The sequence below is a fragment of the Homalodisca vitripennis genome, chromosome 6 (genome assembly GCF_021130785.1).
Source record: "Homalodisca vitripennis isolate AUS2020 chromosome 6, UT_GWSS_2.1, whole genome shotgun sequence".
NCBI classification, from domain to species: Eukaryota; Metazoa; Arthropoda; class Insecta; order Hemiptera; family Cicadellidae; genus Homalodisca; species Homalodisca vitripennis.
In genome coordinates this window covers 16774381-16799358 of record NC_060212.1, presented here as the reverse complement: position 1 = coordinate 16799358, position 24978 = coordinate 16774381, and the positions used below count along the sequence as shown (strand labels likewise).

Sequence of the window (24978 nt, the reverse complement as noted above, 5' to 3'; positions counted from 1 at the left end):
CTACGATATAATATTGAATGGTTCTGTTATTAGAATGTGGGAAAATGTTCCAGATAAATAGGTTAACCTCTGATACAAGGGAATATTACTGGACATTCGTGATCTCCGACAAATCCAAAAGGTATAATAGATGAATAGCGTTGTTGGAAAAATATAGCTTCGTGGGTTGGGTCACTTTATTTATCTGGCTCTACCGCCACTCCTTACATGAGCGGTGGATGGGCACTGTGACCCTTCATGAATTGTCTTGTAAGTTCTTGAATTCTAATGTTCTTATAAGGAGCTGCAGCGACGCAACAATCAGTGGAGTTTTAGAAATGAACTTTTGAAGCGACAGAATTAGTGTTAATCATCGTGATCGTAACAGATATAATTATGATAATAATTGTCAGTGTTTGACTCGTGTTTAAATAGATAGACAATATTTTAATAGTGGCAATGAGACATTAAAAATTAGTAACAGTTTTGTATACAGTGTTTATTTAAAATCAGCATACTTTTAAGATTGTAGATATTATATTTTAATTTCTTTATAAGATAATAAATATTTAAAGAGTTTAATATTTGCTGAGTGTTCATTTAAGCAAACCCTTAAGTGTTCAAACTATTACAGTAATAATCAAAATACAGTGGACCAGTGGAGAAGGTTAGACTAAACAATAAGTCAGTTATTTCCAACTAGTATCCATCCAATTTCAATTTTATCACGTCTTTTTATTATGAAATAAATTTAATAAAAACAGTTTATTTTTCATAATTTTTTATAAACTCAGTTCTTTTGAGATGTTTAAGTTTTAAAATGTTAAATGGCTGCCAATGTGTTGATAGCTTAAAATTGCTAGGCACTGCATGAACGCACATAAGACACGTATAACCAAACACGAGAATAAACAACTTATTCCATTATATAAAAAATATTAATTATAAAACTTCATCGCATTCTGCTGGTGTGCAGGACTCGCACCTACTACACCCCCAACGCCCAAGGCATCAATCCTGCATTCCCTCTCCGCATTATATCTAGAGGGTGCCAATTTACGTCGGTATAGGGCTCCTACAGTATCAGTTTAACGGTTGGGAAACAACGAAAATGTATCACTTTTCTTCAAATTTCTTGGTTTTTAGCCACTACTATGATATAAATATGCATGGACACTGTTCTATCCTGGGCTACAGCTGTGAAGAGACAATTATATCTCTTTAGGGAATAGGGGACTTACTCTTCACCTCTTAATTTTACTACGTAATTTTACTATATGGATGTTTTATTAGAATGTTATAAAAATTACTTATAACATTTATAAATTGTATTTGTTATTTATAGATCACATATATCTTATTTAATACATATTAACTTAGACTATACCGACTTATACAATAAAAATAGGCAAGAAATACAACGAATGTAGATAAATAACAACGGCCTTATTGAGTAAAAAAGAGTATAGCACCCATATCCTAATTTGAGCTAATATAATGACGTTTATATGATGTTATTAATGAATTATTAAATTATGGATGATTGTAATATTTAAATACTTTAAAGTATGATATGGGCACATATAATGGACGGTTTAGGTCTAAAAACCTTTCCTCAACCAAAATTTGAAAAGAAAAGCATCAAAATTCCACTTTGTTTTTAAAGCTAGGTCACATTTATGAGGCCTCTAAAGCCAAAAAACTTACCGGGGAAAGATTTGCCTGTTTCGAAGGTTGGCCAGGTTGGAAGGCCACATCCGAAATGGTTTTCTAAACACGCCACTGAATTATCAATTCGTTAGGCGGTTAATTTTTCATTACACATGGTTGAAATATAAATAATCACATAATATCCATGACAACATAGTGTATTGTCACTCAAATAAAGTATCCTCCATTTCAAGTAGGAAAGTTAATTTCATAATCGTGTGACTCGAAAGGTATAAAAAGAATGCGACACTCAAAAGGATAGATAATGGTCCTCAATTACAATGCTGATGTGTACATTCAGATTTACATTCCACTACGAAACACAATAACAAAATATGCAAAAGAAAAATACTTGAGGTATAAAATTGTATTATCTCATCTTCACCGCCAAGAAAGTTATTTATTCCCGGCAGTGTCATCAGGACTCCAGCGCACCTGCCGGCTGGATCATCTCAACAACACTCCGATATTAAAAACATTCCAGTTTCTCCACACCATTCTATATAATGAAATTAGCATACGGCGTCTTTGTGCCGTTTAGCAGAAAGTGTATCATTTTCGCTAATTCCACGCGGTTACCTGTCTGTAATAAGGCTCCGCGCCGCCACCCCTCTCGTCACTAATGAGTCATTAACCAATTATTAAGGAGACTAATGGAAGCTGATTATATGGGCTATAACAAAGCAAACAGTTACGGCATCCCAGGACAGAATCGTTTGGTTTTATATCTACTTAAATATCTTGTAGATATTCATGTATTACTTTAGTAATAGCTATTTATTAAGCCATGCATATTATTTTGTGTTGCTCATGTGTGCAGTAAATAACCCAGTACTGGGCAATTCATTTACCTTCCATTTCAAACCTTCTCTGATTACAGCATTAATATATGTAAATGAAATAGGAGTTTTTACTTTGGTCAGTTTGGCACTTGACTATTATGACTCTTGGCAAGAATCATTTAATACTGGTGAGTATCAAGATTATATGTAGTACTACATCTAGTTCTATGCTTATACATAGCTTCATATGGGCTATATTTGTCCCTTATATGAAAATTTGTAAATTTTCAAATAGTGCTGAAACAAACAAAAAACTGCAAGCACGTTTATTCAAAGTGTTATTGGCGATGCAAGGTTTGAAAGGATACCAGAATTTCGGACATTATTACAAAATGTACAACAACGTTTTGAGGATTGGAATCTATCCTCTTAGTCAGGTGGGGGAGAGGTTATTAATATATAAAAAGAGGGTTATTCGTTTCCTGAAAGCCATGGATTGCAGCAGAAATCTATCGGAGAATGAGCCGTGTTTATGGAGAAACCATTATGAGTGATGGTTTTGTGTGTAGATAGTATGAAAATTTAAAAGATGGCCGAGGATCAATTCCAAAAAATGTCAAATATGAAGCCATTTGGTGATATTTCGGGGTATCGGTCAACATCTTTGGCTTTACACACCACCCACATACAATACCATCACGCATTATGTTTTCTCCGTAAATACGACACATTCTCTAATGACTTCTGCTGCACTATTTTCTTATGCTTGCAGGAAACGAATACAACCCCATAATTCACACTTTATGGAAGAATAAACAGTGGCGGACATGTTTATGTGACTGCAGCTCAACGCTAACTAGCTACTTGAAAACGGCAGGAACAAATTTAGTAGCGGGGAAGATGCGCGATCGACTACTGCGCACACCGCGGACCTGTCACGTGTCTGGCCGTCATGCTGCGAAATCGCAGGTTAAAAAACCGCTCTTATATAAACATCCAATTGAATTAATGAAATTTTACCTATTAAAGTAAATCCGACATAAAAATCCTATATTTTAATTGTAATGGTTAACAGTTTAGTCATTTTAAGAGAAACTATTTATTTTTAACACTAAAAAAATTTAAATTGCAATTTTGTAATTACTAGAAACATTTTGAAAATGTACTTGAAAACTTAAACCCGCCTATGGACATATACAGCATGGACGCTCAGATCAATTTGTTATGGAGTAGATAAATTCAACTAACATAGGGCACTCAAAGAGCTACCTACCATCCGGTTTTTTTAACTGAAGAGAAGATTTAAGGGGAAATTATTATCCATACATTCATTTATTTTAAAGTACTTAGGCTATGTATAACTCAATTCTAAAATCAGGACTGCGCTTTTGGTATTCCTGAGTAACTCCTCCTTAATAACTGTAATTTTATAAATATTTTCTTTAAAACATCCTTTAGTAAGAACTAAAATTCATGTACGACAAATTGAAACCTTATCTTATATAACGTTCGAATCAGGAATTTGTAAATAATAAACATTTTATTCATGTAGCAGCTTTAATGGACCTGGACTCTAAGAAAACATTTTTTTTATACAAGACAACATTTTTAAGGACAACATTTTAATAGTACATTCTGAAGATTTACAGAGTATTCCATAACATTTTGTGCAGTAGACTGAAATAAATGAAGTACTCATAGAAGAGTACATTAAATATAAGATTGTCATGTGAGAAAAAGGATGATAAAATCCAGTAACATCCAGCCCTTGTCTCCCAGTAAGGAATGTTTTGTCCAATATAAGAGACAGGCTGGCGACGTTTGTCAGGACTGATCTTCTCCTTAATTAAATGTCCTGTCCTTCCTCCTGCTACAACGTCTCAGGTTACCGGAACAATCCTTTGTCGCTAATTTCCTCGCTTTAAGAAACACTTTTAGTGTGAAATCGTCTTCCCTTATCAGAAACCACATTAATACAATTGTCCGACAGTTATTATGTGCAATGAAATAAAATTGAGAAAATTACCCATAGCAGTAATATAACCAAAATTCATTGCTGTATTACAAGAACATTAAACTATTTTGTTGTTAAATTCTTGATACATAGATGTAGGCTGTAGGCCACCAATATAAGGAACATAGTAGATCATTGTAATACTACAATACATCAAGCAGATGTACCATCTCATTTCATTACAAATGTATTACTACAAGGTCAGATGTTATTTTTTTATCATTCTACGAGAAACGCATTCATTTCGGAAAAATCTCCCTCCGAATTTATAATTATAATTATATTATAACGGAAATAAAAAATAGAACATACTCAGAGTAACTCAAAATATATTTTAAGGGAATTTGACTTTAAAAAAATATTGTATGCCAAACAAAATCTTGTGACATGAAATTTTACAAGCAAAGGGGCCTCCAGCAGGAGCTTTATCTTAAATTGAAGAATGACATACTTAAACCAGTAATTTTGCTAGCCAGTTATTGTGCTAGCTAGTTCAACTATTTACTTGGTCAGTACATAACTTAGGTTAGACACGACCTTACGATGTGTCTAAATGGATAAGGGTTAAGTAAAGGGTTAAATATTCTTGTGGTTATTTATTGACATTAGAAGGATTAACATATATCTGCGTTAATTCTGAGCTGTAACTTCAAAAAAGATGCGCCATTATATATAAGATCTAAGAATAATTTAGGGAATGTGTATAATGTTTGTAATAGAATTCATAATTAGTTTTAATCAGTGTCAGGCAGGATAATACGCATAAATATACTTTATGAACGTTTTCAAATTCCTCTTGTTAATTTTGTTTAGTATCCAAACAAGACATTTCAAAAACGATTGGATTTGATCAAATGTCCTTTTTATGTTTGAATTTAGCTCGGCCTTACCAAAAGTTGCACCAACATAGGTGATCGTTTACATAATGTCCATTGAACTACTGTATCACACACCACAGAATAGGTCAAAACACAATTCGATTTTCAGAATTGTAATATACTCAATAATAATAATAAATATATTTAAATTGAATAAAAGTATCAGTATCTTTCTATAAATCTAAATACCTGTTTGAAAAACCGCTATTCAAATAATGTTTACTGAATAAAATAAGATAGTAATATTTCACTAATCAAATTTACAGCTAGTTAAACCAACAAAATATACAAAAGAACAACATAATAAAATCATTTGGTGTAATGGTGATGGCGTAGTCTGTGGTAGTTTAGGTAATGGAACACCACATACACGAAATTATTATATTATTATTAATTTATTTTACTAAACCAACTCATTGAAAAAAGAAAACTTTTATAATACAATTATTTAACATTTTATTTTTTTAACGAATTATTTAACGAATTTTAATAAATAGTATTTAGTTACAATACCTAAACAAATTTAACACAGTAAAAAGAACGATTTGGTAAAAAAAGCATCCAGTAATTAATTGCAGTTGTTTAATAACAAAATTAGCAGTTGTAAACATTTATAAAAAAAAGCAAACGTGGTATTAAAATGTCTACCTAAACATAGCTCAAATTTGATTACTATATCTTTTTTGTAAAACCTCCAGTTTTTAGTTATTGCAGATAGAACATTTATTGCCATCAGTTTAAACCTGAGATGATATTTTTGAAATAAACTAATTTTAATCAGACAAAATTTTGCAAAGTTATATATTTTTATTCAAATTAAAGTTATAATAATAATGATTGTACTAAAAATGCATTGACTGGAGGTAAAACAAGCAACGCGAGATTAAACGTTATACAAAATAGTTTTCTTATTTTACCTGACAAATCGATATAGTTTGATTGAGTATTCGAACTCGACTACTAGGTTTATGGAAAATATACACATCTGAAATAAAAGTGGCTCTTCCAGGTCCAAGTGTTATCAATACCATAGTAATGTATTTTTGGCTTTCGAACTTAATGCAGAAACATTTGTTGGATTACGAAAAACAATATTTATCCCAACAACCATAAAAGAACTCGGGTAAGTTTAATGTGGCTGTATAGGTTATTATATATACCCATAATATTCCTATTGGAGTATAAAAGTTTGCATCCGAGGGTAATTTCGATCCTTTCTAATATCTATAACTGACATAAAGGAATATTAAATTCTATTCACCTGATATGATGATATCCTTACAAAGGAACAAAGAATTTTTATTCCAGATTAAATTGCCTAATGAAACTTTTCTTAGTAATAATTAATTAAACTAAGGTTCAAAACCTAATATAGAGGACATATTTGTTGTATAGACTGAAAAAGGGTTTCTCCAAATAAACATCACTAACATCAGAGATGTTTAGGAACATTCTTCATATGTGAAAATATGCACAATGACATATTTTAAGGTTTAAACAATCCAACTCTGTACAATGAGGCGAAATATGTGCAGCGCAATCCTAATTTACCCATGATCTTATGGTTACTTCGTGACTTCTACATATCCAAGTATGCTTAATTATTGGTACCCAATGGTTAAGAAATATTGCATGCTCACAATATATGCTGGTATGAGAAAAGTCATTATGTACTCCACGAAACATTTTAAACAAAGTCTTTATAGCATTGTTAAATTTAAAAAAAAAAACATAAACTGTCTTCCAGTAATAAAACATATTAGGGTGGGGCATAAGAATATAATCTTTTTGTTATAATCTTAGTTTCATACTTCCTCAGCGATGCAAAATAATTCTTTGGTTAGAGACTATACACAATAAATTGTTATCACAAGTCTTTACGGTAATGTACGTTAACAATGAAAGTTATTCACTAGAATCGTTAAACTGTACACCTTTAAGGGTTTATCCCAGTTTTTAGCGTGAATAGCTTTGGAGTATCCATGTAGTGAAGTATCCAACAGTGGAGTATCCATGTAGTGGAGTATCCAACAGTGGAGTATCCATGTAGTGGAGTATAGTACACTGCAAGCCACTTAGAGATGTTCACACTGTAAGCCAAATTAAAGTGGCGTTCTATAATTGGAATCCTAGAGATGCCACAACATATGGTTCTATCTCAACAAAGGTGAAAGAATATTGAGATGACCACTCTTAAGATGGTTCTTTTAAAAGTGCAATTGAAGTGAATTTGACGTAAATGTGATTGCCTGTTTATAAATAGTTTTAGATGTCATACTTCATCTTCTGAGGGAAATAACACCCAGGATCCTCCGAGGTATTCAAATCTAAGTTAAGTAATTGGAAGTAGTAAGCTACCAGAGCTACATGGGCTGCACAGGTTAGGTGGTTGATCAACCTAACTGATATTAATAATATCCAGAAATAAAGTATACAGAGGCTCCATGGCCAAAGGGGTTTTTCGACATGTTGGCTAAATGGTAGTCAACACGGTAGTCCGCGCGCGCGCGTTTGTGTGTGTGTGTGTGTGTGTGTGTGTTTTTCTTGATAAGTAAAATAAATTGAACCTGAAGTAAAATTAATCTGCCGGAACTGACTCTTGTTAACCTCAGTAACTTTTCAGTTGTACCTAAGTATACATTTTTTCATCGGATCGTTTAAAAACGACATACATTTTTTATGTCGCTTGCAAAATCTTAAGACAGAAATTAAACTAAAAGAGCCGAAGTAGTTGCTTATTGATCAAAGTTGGCTTTCGCGGGTATATATTTCTTAGTATATATCAGGGCACAAAGTAAATTCAACTTTGGCACTGGAAATACAATAGACAGAAATTTAACTTAAAAAGATGGGATTTGACTCCTTTTGACCAAATTAGGTCTTTGAGACTTATTTATACATAAACAACAAGCCCAGCGAAAACCATGAAATACAAAGACATTAAATTTGGTAAATACCTTTATCTTGTGCACTAGAGGCTCACTAAGGAAGGACTTTATCTACGACCTCAGGGCTCCATTCCACTGGCCTGTTAAGTTGGAAAATCCCATAAGAAATGTATTGCTGGAAGCACATTTTATTTATTAAGAGAGCCTGTCAAAAAGTAATCAAATGTTCTATGTAATCATTACAATATTAAAACACAATTATATGTTTATTTTATTTAAGTAGAATTTAAAATTTACTAACATTAAAATGTACTAAATGTGGGCTTGCTAAAAAGGGAGAAATAAACGATTTCTCAGCCATTTTTACTTTAAGTTCTGTATAGAAACTAATGGGTTCTACGCTTATCTAACCATGGAATTTGGCTGAGCGTTACTGAAGCCAATTACTCATTACGCACATGATTTACCCCTTGCTTGCCAGAAAAGTTATATACTTGTTTTTTATAAGTCTGCCTATCCATCCGCAGGACATCTCAAGAATGAAATTCTCGAGTTTTGAGAATTTTTTTTATTTTGTTTAATAAGATCCTCCCACAGGCCAGTGGGCCATGAGGGCGGACGGAATAAGGCTTAAAAGGGGATCGGCCTCTCCTTAAAAAAAATTACCGATAGACTTAAAATATATCATGTAACCCCAGAGAAGCCTGTTACGCAACATTAGGTGTACTTCTACCTTGTTTATAAAAACACGGTTTGTATGTCCATATTTTCATTTCATTACACTGTTGTGCTGAAACAGATGAACAGAAACAGAAACACGTTGCATTACAAAATAAAAGATTTGCCTCCTATGTGCTTGTACTAGATCAAATAATTCACAATTTTGCTAGAAATAATCATTTAATAATACACTAAAATCAAGCTTTTCTGCAGAACACACCTTTAATTTGTATAGTTTATATTAAATGCAGCCATTAACGTAGCGTTTCCATCTATTATGTAAAATACCTCTTCTGTAATTTGTACATAACAGATTAGGAGAAACGCGGCTCCAAATATGAAAATGATTGGATAATAACTAGGAAGAGATTTGATGGTTTTCTATTGCGTGTAATCAAAATAACAAAGTTAATTACGAAGATACTAATCTAGGCCGGGTATCTGAGGATGGGTGGAGTGGGATGAAGACTCTGCCTTGTAACCGATCCAGTTTTAATTAATTAAGCTCCAATGTTTTTGTCGGACCAACTTGACATCTTTCAATCTAATTTGGAATTGGGACCTACAGAAAGTAATTGGCTTTCCCGACTGCAAAGATAAATCTTTCCATGGATGAGGACTGTTCCCTGATTTTGCAAAAATTTTACTTTTTACTAATAAAAACTGGATTAGTGTGTCACTTCTAGTTATTCTGACTGTATAACATATTTGATTCATTTTCATAATCTTTATTACATTCTAAATTCCATTTATTTTTTCTAATAACTAAAACTAATAACTAATTTTTATTTCCTGAAGGAAAAGATAAAGCTCTTTGTTCGCTTAGAACTCATTATTTCTAGACTCAATACCAGTTTTAATTTAAAAATATTGCTTTTATCTACAGGTTTGCTTTGTCTAATTAAAAAGAACACCTATTCAACATTGCTTTTGTCATTGAAAAAATAGGAAATATTGAAATCCTTTTAATTTTAATGTTCCAACTGAACAGATTTGTAATATTAAAAATCAAATTTCATGTAAAATACATGTTATGTTGATAAGAAAGTATACATATTAAATTTGACTGTTAGTCTGTTTGATTGTTATTAGTCTTTATAAAACAGTTAACAAACTATAACTTTTGCTGTATGTGGTTGTTATGATAATTTACAATGCATCAGTTCCATTTCGTTTAGAATTGTGTAACATAAACAATAAAACAATCCCTATTCTTACCCTCATAAATTCAATTTTATAAGACCAAAATTATAAGTATCTTTTTATAATGTATTCATAAAATCATCAGAGTAGTGGAGATGACTCTCTTTATTTCTCCCTAGCATTCAAATAGCTTACGCAAATTTATGTTTCTTTTCTTATATTTATATTTGAATTAATATTTCCAAAATTTATTATTGGTTAAAAAAAAGTAAAAAAATAATTATTTTTACTTTATTTTTTTAGAAATAATTTAATTTTTTAAGAAAACAAATCATGAAATTCCCCAAATCAATAAAAAAATCATATTATACAGATACACAACTGAAGTCAGTTAAACCCAAGTTGAACACAATCATCAGATGTAAAGTAAAACACGTAACTCAACATTGGAACAGAGCCTGCGCAGATCTCAAGAACTGCTCTGACATTCTTCTCTCATTGAAAAGCCGCCAAACGCGCAAGCGTACAGCGCAATATGACATCCCATAGCGCAAAATCAGTTTCGGATCGATGAACAATCAATACAGTGCACATGCTAACGTAGTCGGTTTCACGCACTACAGTTCACGGTGGAGGACAAAAGCAACATTCATCTCATACGCGTACCACTCAATTTATAATTTTTACTGCTTGGGATTTCACGAAATACACATGGTAAGGGTTATTAAATATATGCTGATTTGTCACGGCCTATGTCTACATGAGTGTAGACACATCTGAAAGCTTTTAGTTCCGAACTTGAAAGAAATAAAAAATTTATTTTCTCACTCCAACACATTACAAAGATAAGAGTCTTAATATGTCACACATGGGATGACTAGACTAAATGTCCAAAATCGTCTATTTATAAATATTTAAGTTAAATATTTCTTTAAAATTGAAGACAACAACATGTAATAAAACTAAAAGATTATCACTATAATTCACATATCTTTATAGTTATATGAGAAACTTTAGGGCCTCAAAGGCTAAGCCCGATTTAAAGTTCCGGTGTATGAAGATTAAAAAAATATCAGCGCTCAAAATGGCAGACATTATACAAAGTTGATGATTTATACACTATTTTAACAAAAGCCTAGCTAAACAAAACGTGTTATCCCTTAATTGATAAATTTTAATGTTAGTCAAATAATACAAATTAACTTAAAAATGTGAATAACACGTTAATAAAGAAAAATTAAATAATATATGAAATACTCTGCTTGAACCAAAGACAGTAAATTCAGTGTAGGACTCAATGACAACTTAGTACATCTTCAACTTGTAAAAGCCAATTTTTTAAAATATTTTGTGCATTTGAGGTAATCAGGCATTTTATTGTAAATTCGAAACCGTATCTTGGTATATAAACCCTCATAGGGATATAATTAATTTGTGAAAGAAACCAGAGTTTTTCAGATATTTGCCATCGTTCAGTGATACAAAAAATCAGTAACACTATGTTTCGAGATCTGTCAGTCGTCAGGTCGACTCGTCAGTCGTAGGTGGTTGGTCGACGAATGCAGACCTTATTGTGACCTGTACTCTGTAGTTCAGTTTCAATAATTAGTAGTATTTTTGGTTTTTTATTAAGTGCATGTTTTAGAGTCAGTGAAGTTGACACATAACATGTGGTTGTGATTCCTCACTTATGCGTGTCACAACGCTCTGGTGTGATTTGTTTATTTTAACCTAGTTTGTAATTATGTGTTAGGTTAGTTATTTACATGAAGAAGAGATCAGATTTTAGATCTCGAAACGTAGTGTTACTGATTCTTTGTATCACTGAACGATGGCAAATGTGCGTAAAAAATGCTGTTTTCTTCACAATCCCCCCATCCTCAAGAACAAACTTCAAACTTAAAACAAAGAAATAACTAATTTGTTCTCTTGTGCCAACTTTCACGCAGTTTGTATCTGAATTGTTGTGTATGAATACCAAAACTCCTTCATTTAGTGAACGCAACATTCTGACTAATTTCCAACTTCCCACATACGCACTCATTACTTTGGATTTCCTTCCCATTAATCAAAATTACAAAGAGCCTCTAATAGACGGCGTGCCGGGAGGTGAAGTCAAAGCGCGGAGTAACTAAAGGGGAGTTAGGATAATTAGGCTGTTCAACAAAATTACACTGCGTTATCCTATTCCAAGTTTGCGCATGTTTAAGTCGTCTGAGGAGAGGGGGTGTGTGAACTCTACGGCTCGGCTATAACTGAATATGACAAGAGGAGCGCTTAAGAGTCAAAGCAACAACATTACCTTTCCTCTTTAAGGCTTTAAGCTCACTCTTACATTATCCACCACTAGTTAACCAACCGACTAACATCAGAAACACCTTTCTAATTGATTATGTTCATTTTTATCAAGTTTAAATAAATACAAGTAAAGCAAATAAAAAACGAGAGCCAATTTTGTATAATATTTTTAATAATTCCCTAACACGTCAGCTGCGCTCGTTTTGTGGTGGGTGGAGGTCAAAATAGGAGAGTATTAAAATGGTTAAAAATGATAATCAATCGAAATTTTCAAGGTCATACGTTTTCTGTCTAACTCACTTAAAATCAACTGCTAGCCACGAAAAATATTCTAAATAAAAGTTAGCTAACTAGATAATGACTAAGTACTGGCTGGGAAAGGCGAATCTATGTCTCGTCATCTCGTAGTATGACGTTAATATAAAAATAATTAGTTTGAGCTATTATAAATTAATCTCATAATTAAATTCTTGAAATATTTCGATCTCAATGTCTGTTTAGTATACCTTGATGGATCTCTACAACGTAGCCGTAGAGCTGATAACATAATAATGATTCAACGCTGTAAATCCCGTTTCTAAAATTCCCGTTTCTCTTGGTGCAGTTTCTAAAATCCGACGCTACCAAAGACTTGGAGTTATGTTCGTATGAATAGATCCAAAATAAGTCGACGACAAAGATGAAATCTATACATGGTTCAGACATCTAGACTACAGAATTTAGTGTAATTTAAGTGAAGAGGTATTCCCTGTCTCATTAGGTGCAGAATTAAGTGCACTACGATGTTTAGATACGGTTTCTAACCACGGTGGATCATCTGAGTCAATGACTTTTTTGGATCTCTTCAGTCGAATATGGCTCCAGATTCTGGAGATTTCAGACGCTGCACTAAGAGGAAGTTGAACATAAGCTAAACTGAACATTCGCATTGATTGAACCCTTCCTACCATAACTGGACTATGTGTAAACACTCGGTTGAGAGTTAAGCTAAATCATTATTTGTAATAAATAAATTTTTCATTCCATATTTGTAGCTTTTTTCGATGCCCACCTATCCCGTACCCACCAGAACTAATGGCTGACGTTCCACTTATTTCTCAGAGAAAAGTCTCCTGCCGATTTCAATAAAATAAAGGTTGTGTACTCATACAGTAATAATAGTCTCTCAGCTCATGGACTAATACAAAACTTACAAACTTGCAAGAAAAGGAATTGAATAGTGAATTGTAAAAACCCCGTAAGTAACAAAAAGTAAACTTTCGGTAAACTGCAAAAAAACTATTTAAATAGTTTATTAAGTGTTTAATACTATTGTGTGTGTTTAGTACATGTAAAAATACATATGTATCACATATTTTTTTTAATTTAACACCAAAAGCATCTCTGTAATTGTATAATTAACTATGTTGCACTTGTTGGATTTTTCCAACAAATCACTATTTAACATATTGTTTATGCTGAATTGGTGGGTTAAATAGCATTTTACTGTAATTTAAGTTGAAAACAGTTTATTTACTAAATACTAATACATAAGATACTTGATATAGTATTAAATCATATTTTTACACAATATTTTTTAAAGTTTTCATTCTGCATCATTATCATATCTTTCTTCATTATTCTGGTCTGTAGTTGGACATGTATAAATTTCTTCATACCAGCATTTTTTTCATCGGGAATATACTAGAAGATCTTTTTTAGATCGTTCATCTTCTTTATGTTTATGGGCACTCGGTCATTGTAGGCCGCTGTGGAAGGGATAAAAATATCTTGAGAAGAACTTCTAATGGGTAGACGTATGGTGAAAACTTCATGAGGAATAACTCCCTCAATAAATTCATTACACAGTACCTTCCATTTCTGTTCTTTTGTATGCAGAAAGTGGTTAAACTTTGAGATCTTAAAATGAACCTTGTCATGTTTTACCACATTTCGTCCATAAGAGCGGTCAGACATGCATTGCTGTAGAAAGCTTGCCACCAATTTTTTAAATCGAGTACATTTTCTTTTTCATCCAAGTTTACTGTAAACAATGGGGAAGAGTGTAAAATAATTTCGGTTAGTTCTCTTATTGTGTATATTCTATCAACTCTTTTCTTTGCTCTTTTTATTGTACCAAATGCTCGGTCGCAAGGCAAAAAGGAATAGTTGCAAAGGATAAAACTGTTCAATTTTTTCAAATTTCCCCATTTCAACCAGAGCATTAATAAAATATTTGACCAAATTATGGTTCTTATTCTGACCTCCACAATTGTCAGAAAAGAGGTACAGAATTTTAGTATTTCATCTTAATTCATTTTGAATTTTGTTATGAATTAAGGAGGTCACTTCATTTCGCCCTTTATGACATTTGCCTTTGTAATAAACATATAGTTTAGAGCTGTTGTCTTTTAAGTTGGTCACACAAAAAACACTTACTGTTAACTCTCTAAGATAAAATACATCCTGGACTGGTATGTCAGGCAGCTGAACACATATCATGTAGTCAAAACAAAGTCCAGCAACTGTGTCATCATTGGCACATAACTCAGTTATTTCTTGAATTTTACTGTAAAATTTATTACTTCTACGCTTATGTACAATAAGCTCTGCGACAGCTGCTTCATTAGTGTTCATTTCACTATCTATCGAATCACTCATATTGTTTATTCTTCATAGAACACAGCTAGATGTTAGGTTAATAACACATCAACAACAGTGTTTCTTCACAAACATAAAAAAATACATTAAAACAGCTGATTTTACAGGACCACCAACTGCTTTGTTGTAAAAACAACATAAGCAGTGTTACTTGTGTGGTTTTTCCAACAAACACATAATTCAAGGCCATTTTTCAATGTGTTGTGGGTATGTCAGATGTGTTGTTTTTACACTCAAACTTGCATCTGCATTCATTCTATCCAAATATTTAAAAAAAAACCATTTTGACCAAAATGTCAGTTATGGGGTTTTTACAATTCACGATTCAATTTAGATGTCCTGTATCAACTGAGTTTATTTATAATTTATGATAGATTGCAGCTTATAATATAACGCATTATTTACACATTAAGCGTAGCATAATTGGCAGTGTCACAGCAACTTCGCCTTGATTCTTTCGATATAAAATTTTGAAACATAATTGTAAGTAAGCAGTTTAAATCCAATCTAAGTAACAGTGTACTACAGTCTGGACTGAATTACCACATTCCTCACTATTAAATACCTAAAAGGCTAACTTCTTAACCTTGTAAGTCCAAAACTGATATAAAAACTTACAATTATTGTCTTGCTTTTACTCTACTATAATTTGCCGTGTAATCCAATCAATTAACAATTTACATGGTTCATAGATTGGATTACTAGTTCAATGCCTATAAGATTATTAAATTAACATTATTGTGTGTTTGATTAATTGGTTTTTGATTTGGTTTGTTTTTAAAATTACTATTAATACTCAATGTTTACGTATGTTGACCTCTTAGAACAAAGCTTAGAAATTGAAGTTAGTCCTAAAATGGCCTTTGCACTGTTTCCGGAGTGACAGGATATTCTGGATGGGTACGGTGGGGGGTAGGGACCGCCTCTTGTTGAGTTCCACGAGGAAAGATGTTGGGCATTAATCTCTGTCATGTCTCCTCTCAGGTGAGGTCAGTTCTGTGCCAGCCTCTCCAGTCATATCAGGTAGGGGCTGCACGACCTTGTGCCTTTATGTCTATGCTAGCAACACCACTTAACACATGGGGAGTCCCAACTACTCCAACAGTCATCTCCCGCAGTAGACTAGACCTGTCGATCTACCCTTGAACTCCAGAATTCCGACATTTACGGTTAATGATGTCATCTTTTGATGTATCCATAATAGTTAAAGCTCAGCTGAAACAGCTTTAGGTGTCAAATGAGTTTTACTCTTTCGATGAGTTCCTGACATGCCGCTGGAATAATTAATCTCTAATTTCTGTGCGGGTCTGACGGTACTAATAATACTGAATGAGAAAATGAATGATCAGCTATGTATGTGTGAATGTATGTAAGAATGCACTAGCTATGCTATAGTTGTTAAAACAAATTACGCTTGCAATGCAATGTACATATTGTCAAACTGCAATTTATTATTATTATTATTATATACATAATACAAATAAACCTTAATTTGCAATCGTTTTAGAAAAGTACTTTAACATTAAAACTACAAAGGTTTCTTTATATGTTAAATAATTATCATCGTAGTGCCGTTCATTTTGAAACAAGAAAATATTCAAAAACTCAAACATATTGCAACTGATTAGATATTCATACTTTGAAATATATTTGAAAATGCAGAATAGTTTTATAAATTAAATAAATCTATTTCTATCTAAAGATCTTTATTACGGCATTAAGTTATAGTAACCTTAAAGTGCTTTAACCAATACATGAACATAAGTGCACATTGTATACGTTCTTTACCTAATACTAAAAAAACTATGAATTCTGTTAACCAAGCAATAACAGAGTGAACAACACGGAAGCAAACCACCTTATATTTCGTAACGTACTCTTTTCCTTGAAGGTTCCGCGGCACAGACAGATAAGAGTGTTATCACGGTCAAGAACGTTTTATTTGATCAGACGCCGGCGCAAAAGTTTCTTTTCCCACTGGCTGATAGAAACAATGATAATACTTCAACAGCAGTTGAATGAGTTCTATTTCTCTTTGCTGTTCCATGTAAAATGCTTTACCATACCCTAGTTCTACTCGCCTCTGCGGCAGGGTTGATGGCACAAACCTGTGAAGAGTGTGACAGTTGCTTTATCACGGTCACAGGCACCGCAGACGTTTCCTTATCAGAGGTAATATGTGACGTAATTTTAGATAGACTTTACCACAACGTTGAATCACATGTGGTCTTTAACATTAAACAACCATATTAGGAGATAAGCATACACCATTAATTTTGGAAACTAAATCAATTTATGTAGATGTGTAAATTTCGACAAATCTCTAACAATTTGAATGATTTGAGCATCAGTGAGGCTTCAATTCCTACTATTAAATTATGATGCTTTTAGTCCATTCCTTAAAATTAGTCTTCTTAATTTGTGTGTACACATATAATTTTCCAAATATATATTCTACTACTAGTGGTAATAATTGATATACTACTATACTTCATTAAATCCTCCTTGCTGCCAATATCAACTTATTACATAAAACAAATATCCCTAAAATGGAAAAATAGCAGTGAAATTTTGTTTTTACATAACTATTTACATAGCGCTATTGCACATTCCCAATCTGAAGTGATTGGTACACTTGTATAAAATATAAAATAAAAACCAATCAAAAATTCGTTGATCTCAGACATTGAACTAACACATTCTATGCTGTAGATGGAGCTTATATTGGTCACTGTTAAATTACATTAAAATACAAAACCAATATTTAATACATATTATTGTGAGGCCTTTCGATATCCAAGATACCTTCATCAGGTGTCTGATACCTTTGTGATGTGTCTGATGAAGGTATCTTGGATATCGAAAGGCCTCACAATAATATGTATTAAATATTGGTTTTGTATTTTAATGTAATTTAACACATTCCATGATTCTACTATGTAATAGCTGTAGGTCGAGGAAAGTTAATCAGAAATTTAAGTGTTCTATTATTATTGTGACCTCTGTGTATGTGTTCTATATATACAAAAAGTTCAACAAAAACATGATTTAAATTTTTCGCATTGTACATGATTTTCGAAATATATTATGTAGTTATTTAGCACTTTATATTATTATTTAAAGAGATTATGTAAATATATATGGTATGGAGTATGAAAATATTGGTTACTGTATAGATTTTTTTACAGTATTATGATTTCAGTAACATTAATCAAATACTCGTATTACTACCACTTTTTGAGTACCTAGTTAAAAACCGTTTTCCTATTTATTAACATGGTTTGGTTTTCAGTAGAGTTAGAGAGTTAACAAATCTGACAAATTTTGACCAAAATTCAAATTTTCTGCACATACACACACACATGTATATATATATGTATATATATATATATATATATATATATATATATATATATATATATATATATACACACATACATACTTTATTTTTAATAAAACGTTATAAATATTGACATAATATACATTTCTAAAATGGCATACAGTAACAAATACTATTGTGATTTATTTTGAAAAAAACGTATAGACCATAATACATATGTACATAATTTCTTCTAAGAACTTACAGCTACAGTAAGATCTACTAATGCTACACAAGCCCTTACATAACATAGTAGTGAAGACGAGTATTTTTACAGACACTATAATCAACATTTTTGAAAGAAAATTTACGGAAATTAGATTACCACTTGGCAGTGTGTAAGCTACTCAAAAATAGTACATTTCACTTAAAAGGTAAAGTGCTTTATGGAGGAGGTTGTATAATATAATTTCTACCTCCCAATATTCAGTTTCATTTTGATGGAATTAAGCTGTAAATTATAACCTATTCTCTACGGGCAATCATTGGTTGTTACTACGTCGCTGCAAATCATTTGATTAAATTGTATTTGAGTACAATAATGATAATTGACACAAAAATGTAAAAAATTAAATTTTTTATTTTACTTTAACGGGACACGTGTGTATGCAACCACTAAATCCCGCGTTTTTAAGTCCTAGTAATGGTGTTTTATTTTGATTCTGCTGCTTTTACATTTTACATGCATGGTGTAATTAAAATTCCTTAAAAATGACTCGCTGATTCCATTCATCCCATTTTTTTAACTTTTTGCTATACGAGAGTAGGCTGATAAGTAATGCACACATGCTTGTAAAACGCGATTATAATGAGCTATAGAAGAGCGCCTGGTGGCAGTCGTAAGTACCATTCTTCCTCTACACGCATGTGCAGTGTGAAAACCTTGCGTCAATCCATTGTATTATTTACAGCGTAACCATGCAGACGGACTGAAATGCTATGTCAATTACATAATTATAAACAACGTGCTATTATTGAATTTTTAACTGCTGAAAAAGTCAATCCTACTGAAATCATTTTAAGACTATTTACGGTGACGATGCTGTTGATACATCGACTCTCAATCGAAGGGTGATAAAATTTCGTGGTTGCGAGCCTGCAAAAGCCATAATCAATTGTTGATGGAACACGCAGTGAAAGTCCGATCATACCACATACAAGCATCACAAACTCGTTGATCATTTGATTCTAAGTAATCAAAGTATCGCAAACCATTTTCAAATATCTAAGGAACGTGTTGGTTTCATTATTCAACAATTAGGATAGGAAGGATAGGATAAGAGGATTAGCATTGGAATAGGAGAAAATACTGGAGTTTTATCGAATCCTTAAATACGAATCATTATCAGTAATAATTTCAAAACCTTAGGTTACGGAAAGTTTAAAACTTTGTGAAAATGTATCTCGTACATGTATTGCACAAAAATATAACTATTATTAGAATACGAGAATTTTCCGACACGTAGTCTTGGAATATTTTGCTTTGTAGGCTTTCACAGAAAAAGAGTCTGGTGGGCTCTAAAATGTTTGATAACTTTTAATAAACTATGCTATTATTACAACCATTAAAATGTGAATTTTAACATTAAAACATCACTTTCCATTACAGTATTTGTCCAAAACTCCGCTGTACGTTCAAGCCGTCAGTCCTTCGACCCAGTACCAAGGGGTCGACAGCATTTGTTTCGACTTCAATAGTACCATTGCCGAAGCTACAAGCATCATGAGGACCATAATCACTAAGTCAGTTCTTATGCATATGTCACTTAACCTCTTAATTTATATACTGTTATCTTCTCCATTTTTTTAAGACAATGATATATCTTCTATGAGTGTTTGGAGTAACTACTTAGTTTTATGCGATGACGGACTTAGGGGTATTTCAATGATGAAATTACATAGAATAAACTGTCGATAAATGTACATATGAATGTTCAGTTAGGCTGCAGTTCACCTTCCTCTTAGTGCAACGTCTGAAATCTGACTCTGTCACAGTCTTCACTCCTGGAATCTGGAATCATTTTCGTCTGAAGAGATCCAAGAAAAGCCGGTGACGAAGAAGCTCAACACGAACTTTGCATAGTTTCCACACCAGAGACTAAAAGATATAGTGTATATGTGAAGAAGTATTCTCATTATCTCATCAGATACACAACAGAGTGCAATATGATGTTTCTGACACGATACCAAAGCGCGATGGAGCAACAGAGATTTCTGACGCTGCTTTGTAATCGTGGAAGAAACGTCTGAGTGTGTGTACTCAATTAATTTGCACTAAGAGGAAGATGAACTGACGCTACGCTCAACTTTCAAATTGAAGCAACCCTTCCCACCATAGCTAAGTTAAGTGTAAAAGTATATAATTGAACTACATAAAATAATGCCATCATCATCATAGCGTCCTAAAATACATAATTACGGCCTAGAATGCATATTGGGCGATTGAACGATTGGAGAGGCGATAGCCGAGCGGTCTAAGACATCTAACTTTGGGTTTGAGTTAGAGATAGCGTAGTTTCAAATCTTGTCTGTGACTCTTGTACTTCTTACAGTAAAATGGACCTTGCACTGTATCAACTCTCATCTTCATTCTGTTTGATAAGATTCTCGATATCCACTTACCTTCCAGTATATCCATAAAAAACGTTTATTATAAAACTACTAATTAATGTTTTATTGATTTTATTGCTATACCATAAATTACTCTAGTTTTTCTAAATTATTAAGTTCACTATCTGATGATTATTAGGGTTACAAATGTAAATCAGTATATCAAGAAAGAATGCATTTGATATTTAGGAAATGTACTTAATATAAATTCTAATTGTATATTTTATTGTATTCTTTCACGTGAATTGCCACTTTATTATTTCTAACTATTGTATGGTACAATTAGCTAGGAGTTATAAACAGTAAGTTTACATTAATTATTAAATTTGAAATAAATATTAAATATATGGTTTTCCTATTACAGAACAGATATGTCCACAATTGAGTTATCTTATATTGAAAAAGAATACGATGCAGGAGCCTTTGGTGGGGTGGGTAAGTTCTATAATTAACTACACATAAATAACTTTCCAATAAAATTATCTATAAGTATAGATTATAATTATATATATATATATATATATATATATATATATATATATATATATATATATATAAGTTGTTCAATAATGTTAAGAATACTCTCGTTTTATTTTTGTAATTTGAATGTTAATTAAGGGTGGTGTTTTCTTTTTAATTTTATGTAGCATAACATAAATGTTTACAGCTTACCTTTATTATATAGCACATTTTATCATGACGTATTATAAACATCGTTATAGGCTTTTCCACTCAATTAGGCCACAATCTTGATGTTATAAAATATGTCAAACTTTATATAGGAAATGTGTGTAAAGTATTCTACAGCATTTCTGTGAGTAAATCTGACGTTTCATATTTAAAGTCTCTAAGTTTTTACGTAATACTGCAGTTAGGTATGAAATAAAGTGTCAATGGAGCTGATGGTTATTTTACTTGTATAACTACGCTACTGATTTCTAAACACGAGATTTTAGTGCTGCTTATGAACTGGGCCTTGCACACTAATAATGAAATAATATTAATGAAAATGTAATACTGTATAACAATGAGATAAATTAATTTGTACCTGTATAATTATTTTGCAATGGGAGACAACTGGGTCTATGGCTACAATAAACTCATATGTTGCCCCAGGTCCCACATTCCCTGTGTATATGGACTCTTCAGTAGGAGCTATGGCCACAAATGATTTTACAATTGACCATCCTTGTGACTCAGTTTATGTTATGAAGCGCTGTTTTCGACTAGGTGGTTGTAAGTATCAAATTAGTATTAATCTATGATAGTATGTTTGTGACCCAATAAATCTGTTCATTTCATATCCAAAGCTGTTATACACATCAGTGGCGTAGCTACTTTGGGTGGCACCCGGTGCGGAAGTTGATGGTGTCACCCCATCGAAAGTAAAAACCAATTAAGTTTATATGATAAAGGTCATAGATATAATAATTTTTTTCTTTTTATTATCTATCACTACATAGTAATACACGTTTAATAATTCACGCCAACCAAACACAACACACTTCACGAAACAAATGAGAAATGTTGCAACTGAAACGTCAAAGATCGCGAGTAAGGGACGGGGAATCCCCCACGACAGCGTCAGGCTCTTTTGCGGGAATCCCCGAATAATACATAGAGCTGAGCTAGTGCTAGTATAGGAATCCCCGAAAAAGAAATTTTTGTACTAGCGATTTATTTTGTTTGTTTGTAGGCTACATTGTTCTTAAAGTTGAGGTGTCACCCCAAAAGAGGCGAAACCAGGTGTGGCCCATCCCCGCCGCCCCCCCCCCCCCTTTGCTACGCTAATGAACACATAATGCTGTGTGTCTGTCACAGTAAAATGACACCGTAGTATTTGATATGTCTTTTTGTTAGCATAGATTCTGATATCATCACCGAAATTTAGTAATATCAACTGATGCTGTTAATATTCGACTAGATATAAAAGGAAAATATTGATATTCATAAACTTGATGTTTTCTCTGTTATGACAAAAATTTTGTAACATTTACCCTTTTAGTTGCAATATAGCTTTGTTCACGTATTATAATGTTTCTACAACATAATCTGTTTTTCGTTTCTATTGCATTTACCGTACCATTTACAGATAAACTACACCACCAGAATCAACTGATCCCGAAAATATAATAGTTGTTAATTAAGAGACAAGTTATGGAAATTCCGAATATGGAGTTGTAGTAGAAGTCGCTCAAAAAGACCTAAAGTTGAGAAAGGCAGTCCTGCGTACACGAACCACTACCACCCCCTACATGACCACGCTACTGATTTCTAAACACGAGATTTTAGTGCTGCTTATGAACTGGGCCTTGCACACTAAGTTGGCTAAAAAAAATATACATAATTATATTAGAACCTGTTTTTCTGCCTTTAGCTAACTTTTATACACTGTTCTTCTGTAAGTTTAATAAAGCAGTTTATCATTACGTTCTAATAGCAAAATCTAGAATCTGGATATCTAGAATTGTGACAATTTATTGTCTGTTTATAGCAGCAAAATCCTAATTTATAAAATTCATTACATAAAAATGGTTTTATAATTATAAGCTTTCAAGCATATAACATAACATATAACATAATTGTAATGAGATCGAGTGAAACAACTAATACAGCTTCTACAAAATTTATTCTTTTATGTTTTCGGTAAAACCAATCTCATCCACGATAACACCTTGATAAACTAATATTTGGTAGATCTAAGAAGATTAATATGATTGTTACTAAGAAGTGTTTAGAATTATAGATTAAAATAGTTATTATAAGTAATTTTCTCAGCTGAGTAACTCCATTTTGATTCGTTGAATGAATGATATCGAGTAAATATATTATTTATATCTTATAACACTAGAATTGAAAAGCCTGTGTTATAAATATATAAACATTAAAGAGCTATGTTCCAGGTATAATGTTTTTGCGTAGAATATACAAAATTACATAATTATGTCGACGAACTAGATGGAATCTCCGGTAATTATAATACAAATAATTCTATTTTGGGGATCAATTTCTATAATAGTAAGCCTCCTGTTCTCTTTATGTTATCGTAGGCGTAACTGGTGTATGATTATTACAGTATCACCGTGTCCACCAGCCGAGAAAATTCCCGTGTTCATCCTATCAACGAAGAAGAAGGAAGACAATTCTAGTTGCATCGCCCAAGGAATTCAGACTGCCAACAAAGAGAACGGTCCCCTTGACTTCATGACGTTGCCTCGCAAGGCGAAGAACCCCTGCCCTAGTCTGTCCACAGGAGGTAGCGGAAGTGGAGGTGGAGGTGGAGGTGGACTTTTTGGAGGACTAAGTTTAACAACGATAGTGGACGTGCCTAATGTTGTTACCTGGCTGTTTTAACTTATCCGCAAATTTAATTCACCCGTTTAAAAATTCTGTGTTAAATCACCCAACTCTATTAGATTTACACTGGGAGCCATATTTAATCCATGCAACTATTTCTCCTTTATAGCACGCTTCGGTTATATTTGTACAAGTATCCTCCATCAGTCGATACCGAGAATATTTTCTATCCTATCAGAAAGAAAGTTAAAAGGCTGTAAAAAGATATAAAGAAGACAAACTCTATATTGATATGTATTTAATGCAAATCCTATTAAATAAATTTTCAGGGTTTTTATTTATTTTAATCCAGTAAGGAAGAAAAAATTTTGTATTTGCTACCTCATAGTTCTAGCACCAATTGTTAAGTACTCGTACTTTATTTATTTTTAAATTATGTAAAAGTATTCTATACCCATTTTCTACCAAATTATTTGAAATAAACTCCATAAATATTATTTTTATGTTCTTTGAGTGTAACTTGTAATAAAAATAAACATGATTACAAAATATATTTAATCTAACGTTTGAAGTAATTTTGAAGGACATATAACAGTGCGGCTGAATAAAATACAACGAAAAGCTGTTAATTGAAATTGTT

At 32.4% G+C, this 24978-nt stretch overlaps 1 protein-coding gene across 1 annotated transcript in view; it reads left to right on the top strand.

Annotated features, from left to right (window-relative positions):
* LOC124365312 overlaps positions 1-24732 on the top strand; it is a 93945-nt gene extending 69213 nt beyond the window's left edge. The window contains exons 2-6 of the mRNA XM_046821283.1: positions 956-1043; positions 20041-20174; positions 21406-21476; positions 22158-22277; positions 24118-24732. Of these exons, the coding sequence (XP_046677239.1) occupies positions 956-1043; positions 20041-20174; positions 21406-21476; positions 22158-22277; positions 24118-24395 (691 nt within the window). The 3' untranslated portion in view covers positions 24396-24732. The remainder of the gene's footprint in view (positions 1-955; positions 1044-20040; positions 20175-21405; positions 21477-22157; positions 22278-24117) is intronic.
* The last annotated feature ends 246 nt before the right edge of the window (positions 24733-24978 follow it).